General features: G+C 57.2%; 2 protein-coding genes across 2 annotated transcripts; one reads left to right on the forward strand and one right to left on the reverse strand.

Moving 5' to 3' along the window:
• Positions 1-283: 283 nt before the first annotated feature.
• BESB_043010 (transporter, cation channel family protein) lies at positions 284-6,908 on the forward strand (the record flags this gene model as incomplete). Its single annotated transcript, XM_029362752.1, has 3 exons — positions 284-1,697; positions 1,936-3,399; positions 3,769-6,908. The coding sequence occupies 3 exons, from the start codon at positions 284-286 to the stop codon at positions 6,906-6,908; spliced, it is 6,018 nt and encodes a 2,005-aa protein (XP_029215029.1).
• A 2,652-nt stretch (positions 6,909-9,560) lies between these two features.
• Positions 9,561-11,052, reverse strand: BESB_043020 (rhoptry kinase family protein ROP24 (incomplete catalytic triad); the record flags this gene model as incomplete). The annotated part of the gene is made up of 3 exons (XM_029362753.1): positions 9,561-9,944; positions 10,020-10,298; positions 10,621-11,052. The coding sequence occupies 3 exons, from the start codon at positions 11,050-11,052 to the stop codon at positions 9,561-9,563; spliced, it is 1,095 nt and encodes a 364-aa protein (XP_029215030.1).
• Positions 11,053-13,065: the final 2,013 nt, after the last annotated feature.

A 13,065-nucleotide genomic window follows, 5' to 3' on the forward strand; every position in this document is an offset into this window, starting at 1 on the left:
TCGGCAATGCCCCAGCAAGGCAAGCACCAAACGTGGAGCGACGCATTCATTTTGTTCATGTCTCAAAGCGTAAATCAGCAGGCAGCGTCAAGCAACTTCCTCCCGCTTTTTCGTCACCCTTGGTCGACAAGACACTGCTGGCAATAGGTAGTCGCTCGTTTGCACAGCAAGACCCGCCAGTGGGGGGTCTGAAAACGGCCGTACCGTCAATTGGCCCAGCCGTTGGAGTCCCGATAGCATGGCTGTAGCAACGTAGGAGGCGACGGGAAGCGGTAGAGGCAATATGGAGCCTCTGATCGCGAGGCCGGGTAGCCCTGCCGGCTGTGAGAATGGGCGCATTCGGGCAAGCGGGCACGAGGAGGAAGGACGAAGGGTGAGCATTAAACTCGTCCCCGATATTGTCGGGGTTGTAGAACCCGCCGAGCAGCAGTGGCGATGCAGCTGCAAGCTGATTTTTAGAAAGGCCTACCATGCAGTTGATCGCTGCTTTGGCTGCGATACCGCGCGAGATTACTCTCGCAGATCATGGGGCATATTCCATCTAAATTCCCGAATTAGACGGCTCTGCACGACTCTCTCGGAGAGTGTGACCATAAAGTATTTCCTCATCGGCTATGTGTGTGTGAACGAAATCCTGCATCTTGATGCTGAGGCGGCTCACCTACCGCTGCAGATATCAGATCCCCTAGAACTCATATTAGTCGCTTTACTTCTCCTCGAGTTCGTCTATGATACCATCGCTCTCGGCCTGTGGAAGGGGCAGCGATGCTACTTTCGTCAACCCCGTTGTCTGTTCAACTTCTCCGTTTTGGTCGTAGCCATCAGCGACCTCATCGTGACGTATCTTGCTCGCTGCAATCCGCCACCGGATTTGCCTCAAGTCTCCTGGTATACATCTGAAGTCGCTCTGTTTTTCTCACTGGCCCGCAACTTGCGTGTCTTACGGCTCTTCGAAACCGAGACGTGCAAGCTCGTGTTTAGTATCTTTCGAAAATGCCTGGCGAATCTGCTAGCCTTGGCCGGTCTCGTGTGCATCTTGGTCTTCTGCTATCTCATTGTCTACAGCCACACCTACGGCTACACTCAGTTCAACGTTTGTTACACGAAGATGACTCGCGATACACCGACGTTACAGCCACCTCTGAGTGGGTCTGGAGCCGAAGACACCTCGTTGGTATGCAAGGCGGACAGCGGATTCTGGGAATATGATGCCAGTCAAGAGCGCCTCTGTCGACCGGATTTGCCCTGCCGCGAAGGCACAGAATGCCGAAATATCTTTCTCTTGCCGAGGGACTCGAAGCTGTGCACGTCTCCAGAGCTCTACGAGCTTGAGCTGAAGGGATGGCGTGCGATGTATGACACACCCCTCGGCGATTGGGGATTGACTGGCTTCCATGACACATTCTCAGCCCTCGTAAGCTTTCTTCAATGCGTAAATCTCGAAGGATGGACGGAGGTCATGTACCGTCTCGCGGATGGGGACAGCACATACCGAGGCGTGCTTATCTACCTTCTCCATCATTCGGTAGTCATCCTCGGAAATTTGTTTTTGATGAACGTCGTGGTCGCCATCATGTGGGAGAGTACCGTGCTGGAAACCAGCAGATCGCGAGCGACTGACGCGAAAAAAGAGGACCTCCAGATGTTTGAGATCTTGGGAGTGGAATGGATCATGGATCCGCTTCCTCCTGCAAAAGGTAGAAGACAACGAAGTCCTCCGCGATGAAGCAAAAACGATCGACTTCCTCCTGGGGCACCGGGTTCACTCGAGGCAACAAAACGCGGACGCCATCGAAACTGCAGATCAACAAATCAGACTGCCTCAAACCGGATGCGCGCCCTTCCGGCAGTACTGGACCAGGCTTTGCCGAGCTATATACAGCGTTGTCGCCCGCAAGCCATACGTGACGGCGATGTTTCTGTTGTCTGCGACAGACGCCGTCCTGATTATTCTGTTGAACTCAGGGGACCGCGCAGACACTTACGGCTTTGTCAACTGCATATTTTTCGTGTGCTACTGTGTGGACGTTGTACTGCAGTTGATCGCTTGCGGCTGCCGAGAATTTCTCCGCGACGGGTTTAAGGTCTTTGACCTTGGCCTGGCCATCGTTGGTGGAGTCGAGGTGGTCTTCAGTCTCGCGATCTGCGGGAGCTTTTCCAGCTGCTCAGACGCCGCCATTCGCGGCAGGAGCCCAGGCGTGAAGGCGACAGCCCTCGTTTTGAGTGTGCTTCACAGTCTCCGCCTCTTTAAACTGGTACGAAACTTCCCCGCGCTGAGGCTGCTCGTGGAAGTCACGGCCGATTTGGTCAGAAACATATTCTTCTTCTACGCTCTGCTGATCTTCCAAGTCTACGTCTTCGCCACATTCGGCTTTGCCCTCTTCTTCGACCCCAACTACGGCAGCTACGGCTGGCCGCTCACTGTAACGAAGTACTGCAACTTCGAATCGATATGGCAAGCGCTGCTCCTTGTCTTTGGTTTGCTGACTGGAGAAAGCTGGCATGTGACGATGCAGGAGTTGTATAGCGTGTATATGGGTCGCTTTCCAGGCGCGCCAGGCAGTGCAGTCTCCTCTAACGTCGCGCTCGCGAGCCGCGGCAACGTCTACATCATCTCAGTCTACATCTTCTTCGCCGTCGTGACGCTGTGCTGTTTCTTCTACAACGTATTTGAGGCCGTCCTCATCGGCCAGTACGTGACCGCGCGCAAAGTGGTGTTCAATTCACACATTTTCCGGTTCATCAAACTCTGCCGAGAACTCGGCGTCGAGATGCCGACGCGCGCAGCGATAGACACAAGCAACTTGCAGAGAATGTATTCTCTCGCCTCGCCCAAAATAGTCGGCCGAAGAAAAGCCTGGCGCGCGCTGAGTGAGTTCCTCCGCCCCCGATCGCTGCCCAACCAAGAGGCGCCCACTTTTTCAAACACCAGCTCGGGCGCCGCGTGGATGCTCCAGAGACTCACGCAGTCCATCTCCAGGGCCTCGACGCTGCGGCGCCGCAGCCAGAGGGCCTCCGCCAACGGAAGCAGGCCGCCGGAAAGGAGGCCAGGCGGCCTGAGGTTTCGCAGAGACAAGCAACGCGCTGTCGCAGCTCACGCGGTTTCTTTCTGGCGCAGGGGCAGACGGCGTGAATCCAAGCGAGGGCCTGCAACAGAGAGCGAGAGGCCGTCGCCTGGCCAGACACGGCCGAGCGACGCAACGGGTGGTGTTCTGAGTGGAGACTGCTGTCAGGCTCAGCCTACCGCCCTCCGTTATCCTGCTGGAGGCCTCTGCGGCAGACAGAGGAACCATGGCGCCGACGACGTCGAAGGACTGTGGGCGGTCAATCCCGGCTCCGATACCCACCTCGCAAGCACCCGCCCCGACGACGCGGCTCTCTCAGTTCACTCTGCCACCGGTAAGCTCGAGAGTGTCCCTCGTTGGCATGGTCCCCTCACATGGCGTGAAGCTGTTCGAAGAGGAAGAGGCGCAGGCTCCTGCCAGAACGTACGATACGACGGGGACATGAAATGCAGCTGCTCAAGTGGTCATCGAGAGCAACTGAGGCCTCGCGCGGGGCTTGCGCTGCGGAAGGTAGGCTGGGGCATGAGTCGCGTGTCGCCGCCAGCGTACGCAGCAAGTCTGCGCGCCCCGCCGGGAGTCACAGCGTAACTAACTCGCAACGGTTGCGGCGAAGATTTTGCAAACAGCACTGCCCGCGCCGCGTCAGCGCGAAGCTGCGAGCACACTTTCTCCTCCCCCCTTTTTTGCGCGCTTTCTTCCACAGATGCCGCTGGGGACGGCGCCGTGGACGGGCCTGAAGGGCCCCTGTCCCTCGGCGAGTCCGTCTGCTACCTCTTCACGCTTACGCTGATATGTTGCTACGACGCGGTCGCTCGGCTGGTATCCTCGCCTTTCAAGTGGCTGAACGAGCGAATCGTGTCCTACGACATCGACCGCCCTGACGCGATCGTGGACTTCATCCGCTTCATCCTCATGGAGGAAGGCCTCGAGGATGCGTCAACGGCGAGTGCCTTGCCGGCTCCCGGCGTGCGCCGAAAGCGCGAACAAAGCTCGGTGGGGGGGGGGGATCTCGGCAGCCAGTCGACTCCCACCGCGAGCCTCGCCTTTTTGCGGGGCGGGCCTGTGGCTACGCTTCTCAGGCGCCTGACGAGCGCAACAGCGTACGGCTGGGCGCTGGCCGCGCTTGAAGTCGTTTCGCTGCTTTGTCTGGTTGTCGAGTGCATGCTGACCGACAACGAACAGGCGCGGAACGTCTTTGGAGTGCTGGAGTGGATTTTTGCCTTTCTCTTTCTTGCTGAGTCCCTCCTCAGGGTTGGCGCGTACGGCTGGTGTCGAGGCGGATGCCTCGCACTGGGCTCCGGCGCCTCGCGCGCCGGGTTTCTGGTCTCCCTCGTGTCGTGTGTGCTCCTGCTGATCAACCAGACGCTCTTTGCTGCCGATTGGCGTAGTTACGCCTGCCGCTTCGTCTGGCAGCTTCCCCTCTTTCGCCTCGTCAAAGTTTTGCGTTCGTTTCGCTCGTTTCACTTGTTTTCGCTTGTCCAGATGGAGGGCGTCCGCATCGTGGTCCGCTCGCTTCTGGCTTGCACACGAAGTCTCGTGCTTCTCTCGGCCTTCTTGAGCCTGGTCTTTGTCATGTTTGCGCTCATTTTCTCTCGGATCATGCGCGTCGGCTACGTGCCGCCGGACAACCCCAACGAGGTCCTGTATACGTTCCAGACTTTCTTTGAAGCCTCGATAGGCGTCTTCGTCCTCGCCACCAACGAGGGCTGGCCGCTGCTGCTCTCCAGGCTCCTCGACCGCAATCCCACCCAGCAAGTCGCTCTGTCGGTTCTCGTCTTCCTCTTCATCTCGGCAGTCTCGATCTTCGGGGTCAAGATGTGCGTGGGCATCATCGTTGACGCGTCCCGGAGGAAGAAGGCTCGCATGGAGATGGAAGGAAGTCTGCTCAGCGCGACGGTACACAAGTGGATTGAAATTCAGGAGCTCCTCTTCAACTCGGCGCTCCAGCACGGCGACACCATGCCAGACTTCACCGGGGTCGACAGCAAACGGCTCGCGATGGCAAGGAAGAAAGCTGCTGCACTGATAACAAGCGGATGCTTCAGAATGGCCGTTGCCGTCCATACGTGCCTGTGCTGTCTCCTTCTTTTCTTCTACGGCCCGTGGTACGACATGACACTCGGGCCCCATCGGCAGGGCCGACGACTTGAGCTCCACATCGCCATTGTGTGTCTTTCTGCTTTCTTTTTCATCGAAATCGGTACGAGAATCTTTGCTCGCGGCCGTCTGTTTTTTCGCGAGGCGTTGGACATCCTCGACGTTGTTCTTTGCTGCCTGCTCGCTGGGACCTTTGGCGCTGGCGTCGTTTTGTGGATGGGGTGGGTCTGGCGCGTGGACGCACTGACCTCCTGGCTCCTAAGTTTACGCCTCTTCCGGATCGCGCGCTTCCTATACCGCCAGATGCCCTTTTTCCAGACGTTGTTTACAACGATCTCGCGAGTTATGAAGAGCTTCCTCAGCGTGCTTACGCTTCTGGGCCTCTCGATTTTCTTCTTCGCCATCTGGGGGGTCGTCCTCTTCAGCGGCGCCCCAGTAGAAACGTACTTCAATCGCCACGCAAACTTCAAAATGCTGCCGAGGGCCGTGATGGCGCTGATAGGCAGCTGCACTGGCGAGGACTGGCACATGATTCTTCAGCAGCTGCGGATGCACTACACCGCGACAGACCAGAAACTACTCCGCGTGACAGTTGTGGTCTTCTTCATTTCCTTCATCGTCCTCGTTTTTTTCATCCTCATGGATCTCTTCACCACCGCTGTCCTCGACGAATACATGGACACAGTGAAGGACGAGAACTTGTGGAAGATTTCGTGTCAGAAACGCGTCTTGATTGAACGCTGGAACCCCAAGAACGAGCTCAGCACGAACTACAAAAGCCTCACTGACATGATCGCCCTCCTGAGGACGATCGACCAGCCAATGGGCATAAAGCACCGTTTTCACCCCGATGAGAAACGGCAGAAAGTGCTCAAGTACATCGCCAAATACGGCCTTCCAGTCTACGCTGGGGCGCGAGTCCATCTTCGGGACGTGGTTCTCAACTGCGCCAAGCGAGCGTGCGAATTCCACGCCATGAGTCACGGCGTCATGGACATGCAGGACGGCCAGGTCGAGCTGAATCCGCGCCTCATCAGCAGTTGGATGGGGAAGTTTCCCGAGCTTGCCCACGTGGAGACCAGGTACGACCTTCGCCACCACTTGGCCGCGGAGACGCTCCAGAGCTGGTTCCGAAGACAGCGCATGCGACTCCACGGAAAGCTCGCGAACCCAGAGTGGTGCGCCGCTCGGTTTGTGTCTTTCGCGATGGAGAGTCGAACGGCCCACCTCCGCCGGCCGAGCGGCCGCGCAGGGCACCGCGCAAGCCAGATCGATCGTAGATACAGTGGGGTCGCGAGGCGGCGCAGTTGGCGGCGGTCTCGAGTGGACTCTGCAGCTGGAAGCTCGCAGCTCTCTGCGACAGCGTCTGGCGGCAGCTCGGAAGCCCTGCCGCAGCCAGAGAGACTTCATCTTAGGGGGGCAGGCGGGTCAGACCAGGTCAGAATGAGCTTGCCAGAGTCCATTTCGACGCGTGGAAGCGTTCCCGGGTCGAGCTCCAACAGCCGCCGGGGAAGCATCATGACAGGCACCGACGTTGACCTCGCGCCCCGCGTCCTCTTCGAGTCCTGCATGCTGGTACCTGAGGGCACGACCACAAAGGAAACCAGCTCGAGAGAACGTCTCAGCGCACGCTCTGCCAGTCGAAGCGATAGTCTGCCGCAAGTTGCGTCAGTGGAGAACTCCCCTAGTGACGGCCCCCTCACATCATGCATCACTACCCACCTTTCACAGACGGAAGATCCCTGATGCACAACACGCCTAGGCAAGAATCGAGAAATGGTCGCTGACTGGTGCCTCAGACAGGGACAGGTGGATCTCGCCACACACTTGAGAAACATGGGCTACCAACTCTGAGCAGGTGCCACGGCCCCAAAAGCAGCTATCAGAGTCTACGAACACGCCAGGGTGGGCACACCGCCGCGTATCCACCCTGGCCCCGCGACAATGGCGACCCGAGCGCCAGATCAAAATACGTGGAAATAGAGGCTCTTGCGCTATCACTCCACACGCATTCCACCCTTCTTCGACTTCTGAGCAGGCTAATGCCCCCTTCATTTTGCTTCCCGACTGTCACTCGTACCCGAACAGAGGGGTTTTACAGAGAGCTTCACATCTCTGACTCCGCACTGTGCCCTGCGGATGAACGACGACAATCTTCATCTCAGGCGAGCAACGACGGGGGTGCTTTGCGCACACTCTGCGCGTCTTCAGCTTGTACGCACGCCTAAGGAAAAAACACTGTTCGCCAAACAGGCACTCGGGCCGTGCTGACAAAAGGGGCAGCAACACGGTCGCCACACACCACGTCCGGTGGCGAATGTCGTGCTAAGGAACCGATGAATTGTGCCTGCGGGCAATGCGGCTGAACTTTCCCGAGTGTGATACGGTCCGTCCAAATGCAAATGAAACAGCCTTTTTCTGTTCGCCGTTGGCAGACCATTAAAGCTCCGTGGCGGTCTGACTAGGGCCCTGTTTCATGCCGCTGCCGTCGGCTGCCACGGGATGTGGGGGCTGGCCGCATTCGCACGCCCAAGGTTGACAGACTCCTCTTTTTTATGCAGTGACACGTTCGCAGCAGTAGATTATTGCATGCTGGAGGCAGACCACCTACGCAGGACTGCTCGCTGCTGAATACCAAACCATGAGTTACGAAATCGGGAGATACACCAGTTCCGCTGCGTGGTGCTGCAAGGCTCGGTCCCCAGAATCCACCACGCACACGGTTGAAACACTGCACACCAGCTTGAGGCGCTGAGTGGACGAAGGCTGCACCATACCACGCACCACACGCGGAGCGCCGGGTGCTTGAGCCCTCTAACATGTTTGGGCACCAAAGCGCCTAAAAGAAGGCAGTGCCGCCAGCGCCACATCCGCTGACTACGCGAGCTCTGTCGTATCATAGGATACTTATACTGTGTCGCAGCGGCTGCGACGGTAGAGAGTGAATGCCCCTCCCCGCCTCCCGCAACGAACTGGACTTCCCCTGTGGTCTCGCGAACGTTCCTTGCCCTGCCATGAAAGCACCCTGAGCAAAAACCGCTTCAGCCTGTTCCGACTCCCACGCTTTGAAACTCGACTGCCCCATTCGCAAGGCAGAACCTGCTCGCGAGGGTTGAGGGAACGCACCGCATCTCGGACAGACCTACGCATTACGAGGTAGCAGCAGACGGCCATGGGCATAAACAGCCGACTCGATCCGCAGTGATCTTGCGAAGCATCTGGGAACACGAATCACTCTTCGAATTCGGCAGCGCAGTGTCAGTCCCTCCTTAGCGTCCCCAGGTATCCCCAGGTAAAGAGCGTTTAAGGCACCAGGCGCCCCCTGCTTCGCTCAAACAGCCACGGCAATATGCGCGCCGCCATCCTTCCTAATACAGGGGGCCGTGAGCTACAGTTCCATTCAGTGCAGTATGGGAACCACCGACAGCAGCTGGCTGCACCGCTCAGCGACACCGGTTCTGCCAAATCATGTATCGGGTCGACTGAAGTCTGACACGCGTGAACCCGCTTTCTACTACATCAGACTTGCTCTCGCGTGATGGCCCACATACGGCGTGTGTTCACCAAAATGTGGTAGAGTGCCACCATTTTACAGCGTGGCTGTTTCGATAACTCCACGTCCATGCAATTACCGTCTGCGCAACTGAGACTGGCGGGCCGGTCGCTACGAGGGCCGAGTTAAGCCAGAACGTAGATATGAGCTCGACAAGAGATTTCCATTCTATTTCTTAATTCTCCGCATCTCAGATGTACGGCCGGCAAGCGTGCCGCAATAGGACGGGGAGGCGCAAATGAGACTATCTGAACTCAGCCGTCTGTGCGCGAGGTGTGGGGACTCCCTGCGACCTGTCGTTTCATCCCAGGGTGTGGGAGGTGAGGGGACAAAGGTGATCGCCAGCGCCTCAATAACTCTACTGCTTCACAAAAATCAAACAGATCGATTAACCCGTAAACACCCCTACAAGCTGAGCCATAGTCTGTTAGGGGCGGGCGACGTCACGTGTGCCCCTCCGGTTCACGACAGGGAGATGACGACATCCTTTTGACAAAACAGATTATCCCACATCGGTGACGTCCTATGCACTTTGTTAATTTTGAATATGAGGATCGAGATGAATCCAAAGGTAGTGCGGAGATACTACACCGGAAGCAGGTAGAATTAGAGTGCAGACCTCTGGATGAACGAAGAACCAATTTTACGAACAGACAAGACCCGCGGAACACTGTGTGCAGCATTGCATCACGGCCAGTCAGGCCTTCTCTGCTGGTTCTTACATGCCATCTCTGTAATCCTAGCGAATCAAAACCCCTATCCCGCCTCCACGTTTGACCTGACCTGCCCTCTCCTCCTCTTGCAACCCAGCTCCTAATTTACATGCACTTCCTCCATCGACGCTGCTACGCCTCGACGCCTGTCGACATCGTATCCGTCATTCCACGTTCCCCAGGACGTTCCGTAGCCTCCGCCAAAGACGCCTGCTCTAGTTTCACCGACTGCGTCTCTTCGCCTGTTTCTAATGGAGGCTGTATGGCGAAATGTCGCAGCGACCGCTCAACCTCCTTCTTTATCTGGCGAAACTGCCGAGTTCGCATGGCACGCAAAGGCAGCAGCCGGAGCCCCTCGTCCTTTTGTAGGAACCACCGAATGAGGTCCTTGATTGCCTCTGGCGGATCCACAGGACACTTGCTAAAATCCAAAACCACTCCACGGCCAATCCCTTCAGGCCTGTCCTTGCACCAAAGCACGTACAGAGATAGACCGACTTGCCACGCGTCAAACGCCTGTGCATAACGAACCCCGCCAGACAACGTGTACTCTGGGGGGAGGTACCCTCTGTCGTCCTACATCTTCCTGACCGTTCCCAGCTTCTCACATGAGCCATAGTCACTGAGAAAGAGTCGCCCGTCACTCATGACTACGAAATTTCCTGGCTTGATGTCGACATGAACTAATCCCTGGTCGTGGAGGTTGGCCACCGTTTGAATGATGCCGATGCTCAGCTGCAAGCGTGCAGCGCGGCCGAGCTCACTCTCGCTGACAGTGGGGCCTTCTTCAAATGATGTTGTTGTAAGCCGTTCCAGGTCAGTCTCTGCCTTCGGCATGACAAGAAACAAGTTGGGGACCCACCGTCTAGGCTGCGACATTCCGGACGCGCACGCTTGATCGCTGGAGCGTGTGCAACCTTCACAACGTCGGCGGCAACTAGGAGCCTTAGATGCAGGTGAGCATCCTCTGGCGTTTTCACACCTGGAAGCTGACGGTAGAAAAATGCTTCCTTCTGCACACTGGCTGGGATCGTTTCCGCAAGGACCCCGTCCTTGATAGCAGCCTTCAGAACAACCTCCTCATTGGTCTCTACGTCTCGTGCTAAGAACACGATGCCAAAGCCGCCTCTCCCGAGAGGGGACCTCGCACAAACGTCCTGGAGCTTCCCGTAATTTCTGAGACAACCTGTACCGGGGCATCAGGAGGAAAGAAGGTTGAAGACACGCAGTCGTCGAAAGCTCCGTGCTCCCATTTGATGTCTTGAGGCCGCCCGCCTATCCCGCGCAATTCAGCCAGTAGACGAGCGACAAGGGCATCTCCCGGCTCTTCCGGCTGGAATCTCACAACATCTGGCATGCCCCTCCACCAGTTGCGAATGCGCGTCCGCAGACCGGAAAAGTATGCTGGGAGTTTGCGCCGCAAAAGTGCTCCAGCACGGCGCATATGCTGGGCAATTTTTCCCGCCCACGTCGAGCGCCGTTTCGCGGGGACAGTGCCTGCAGACTCCGCGACTTCCCTATTTCTTTTCCCAAAGCCCAAACGGCGAGCCACTCTTTGCCAGCGCGTGGTGAGCTGGCCTGTTGCAGTTCTTTGCGCATCCCAGCAGTGTTCTTCTCGAGCCATGAGATGGCCCCTGGCTTGTCGTCATTTCTCTCTCCAGCGAGTTCAGCGTGCTTGCCGATGTCTTTCCAGTATCCGATTGGAAAGTCCTGCACTGGGGCATCCTGCAGTGCGCGTGAGTGAGTCTTCAAGTGCGAATTCACAAGGCCAGCCCCCCACGTGTGAGGGTGACGAACGAGACAATTGTGATGCCTAGCCACAGGAGGGGAGCCGCGTGTCTGGGTGCGTTGGTACGCGTCATCATTATGCAGGCTCAGCGACAACACGTGCGTAGTAGCATAGGTGACTCCAATTGCATCGTGGCGAGAACTCAACTCGATCTGTTGTCGAAATGAAGTGGACAGTGGAGGGTGTCTCACAGGGCTGGTCGGCGGGGCTCGGAGTCTGTGACGCTAAAAAGGAGGAGCAAGCCGTCAGCTAGCGGCCTCGCGTCGCTTCTGATGGTTTTTTCGCGATCAACCAAGACAACGCGCGGCTCGCGGATCCACTGAGCGCAGCCCTCATGGCATTCGCCGTGGGGCAGGGATATAATGCAGTGATTCTGACCTGCCATCAAACACGCTGCCGAGGTTACCACCATGCGTAAGCGATAGTGACGGCCGGGGCGAGTGCCAGCGGTGCTTATGGTGTGTTGGCCCGTCTCGAGCTTTGATCGCACTAATACTCAGAAGCGGACGCCACAGCGCCGGGTAGCAGGCCTTGCCTGCTTACACGGAACTGCCGATCAGTCTTCAGGTCTAATTCTCCGAGACGAGATGGTCATCCGTCATGGTCGCGCAATGCTGATGTCTTGCGCACCGACACGTGGAGAACAGCATGCGCATGGCTTCAGTTGGTGCACCAGCAACGCAATGGCACTGCAAAAGCATTCGCTATACGAGTGCGACAGACGCATTCCAGCTCTTTTGTCTGGGCTTCCACAGAATCGCTATCCAAACGTGTGTAGCATGCTGGGGCATCGCAGTTCGCTGGATACCGGCCTCAACAGGTGAGAACTCATTCTTCCAGTGCAAAAACTGCAGGGCGCCAGCGAAGCATAACGCCAAATCGGGATCACTTCTTAGCGTGGTAGAATATTGCGGTAGAGTGCCCCAGAGACCTCGCGTTTAGCCAAGTGGCGTCTCACAGTGGGCATTCGATGTCCTGCTGTAGGGGTGACTACGGTCAGCAACGCGCGCACAGCAGAGCTGAATGGTTATATATTTTAGACGCTAGCTTCCCGGTTAAACATCCCTTTTCTCTGAAACACTCCCCGTCTTGCCGTTAGCATTTTCGAGCACAGGAGGGCAGCAGAGAGGCTTTTTTTTTTCGGTGCAGAAAACAGCCTAGATACTTTTTGAGCGACGGACGCGTCATTTTTTACCCCTGCCACACCTGGCCCTCCGCAGCTGCCTCTCACGTAGCCAACTCCAGGAATCGAGAAGCTCTGGCGCGAAGACGCAATACAGGCTTGCTCTTTTGGCCACTCAAAGAGTAAGCGCCGCGACTCCGAAACCATTCGCCTCGTGTCAGTGGAAATCCTTCACATGATACGTGTCTACGCCGCTCTGCGGCCCATGTTGCACTCCAGGTGGCGACAGCCGCCAACTGTACGCCGAGACCTGTCAGGAGGAGCCGCATCGGGTTGGCAAGAGGAAACGCCAGGCGGGAAGAAACACAAATGGGACTTCTCGGCGCCGCCGCTGCACATGAGTTGTTTTTAGCCACATGCAAGTTGGCGTCCAGCGTGAGTCCCCGGCTCACACGCACAGACAAGCCAGTTCATGGTGCAGGCAGCCCGGGCTTTGCATCCAGTAGCTCGCGTATGGCCCCACCATCCAAAGTTATCGTGGAGGGGTATCACGAAGAAACGAAAGCAAGGGCGACATCCGGTACCACCCCCCCCCCGCCCCCCCGTATCCACAGCTGCGGCGCTCTAAAGATAAAGTTCAAAAACCGTGAACCGTCATGAACGCCGCGTGGGGCGACCCGACTTTGAGACCGCCACAGGAGTCTTCAGGCAACCAAACCCACGCA

Source organism: Besnoitia besnoiti (genome assembly GCF_002563875.1).
Source record: "Besnoitia besnoiti strain Bb-Ger1 chromosome Unknown contig00027, whole genome shotgun sequence".
Lineage (NCBI taxonomy): Eukaryota > Apicomplexa > Conoidasida > Eucoccidiorida > Sarcocystidae > Besnoitia > Besnoitia besnoiti.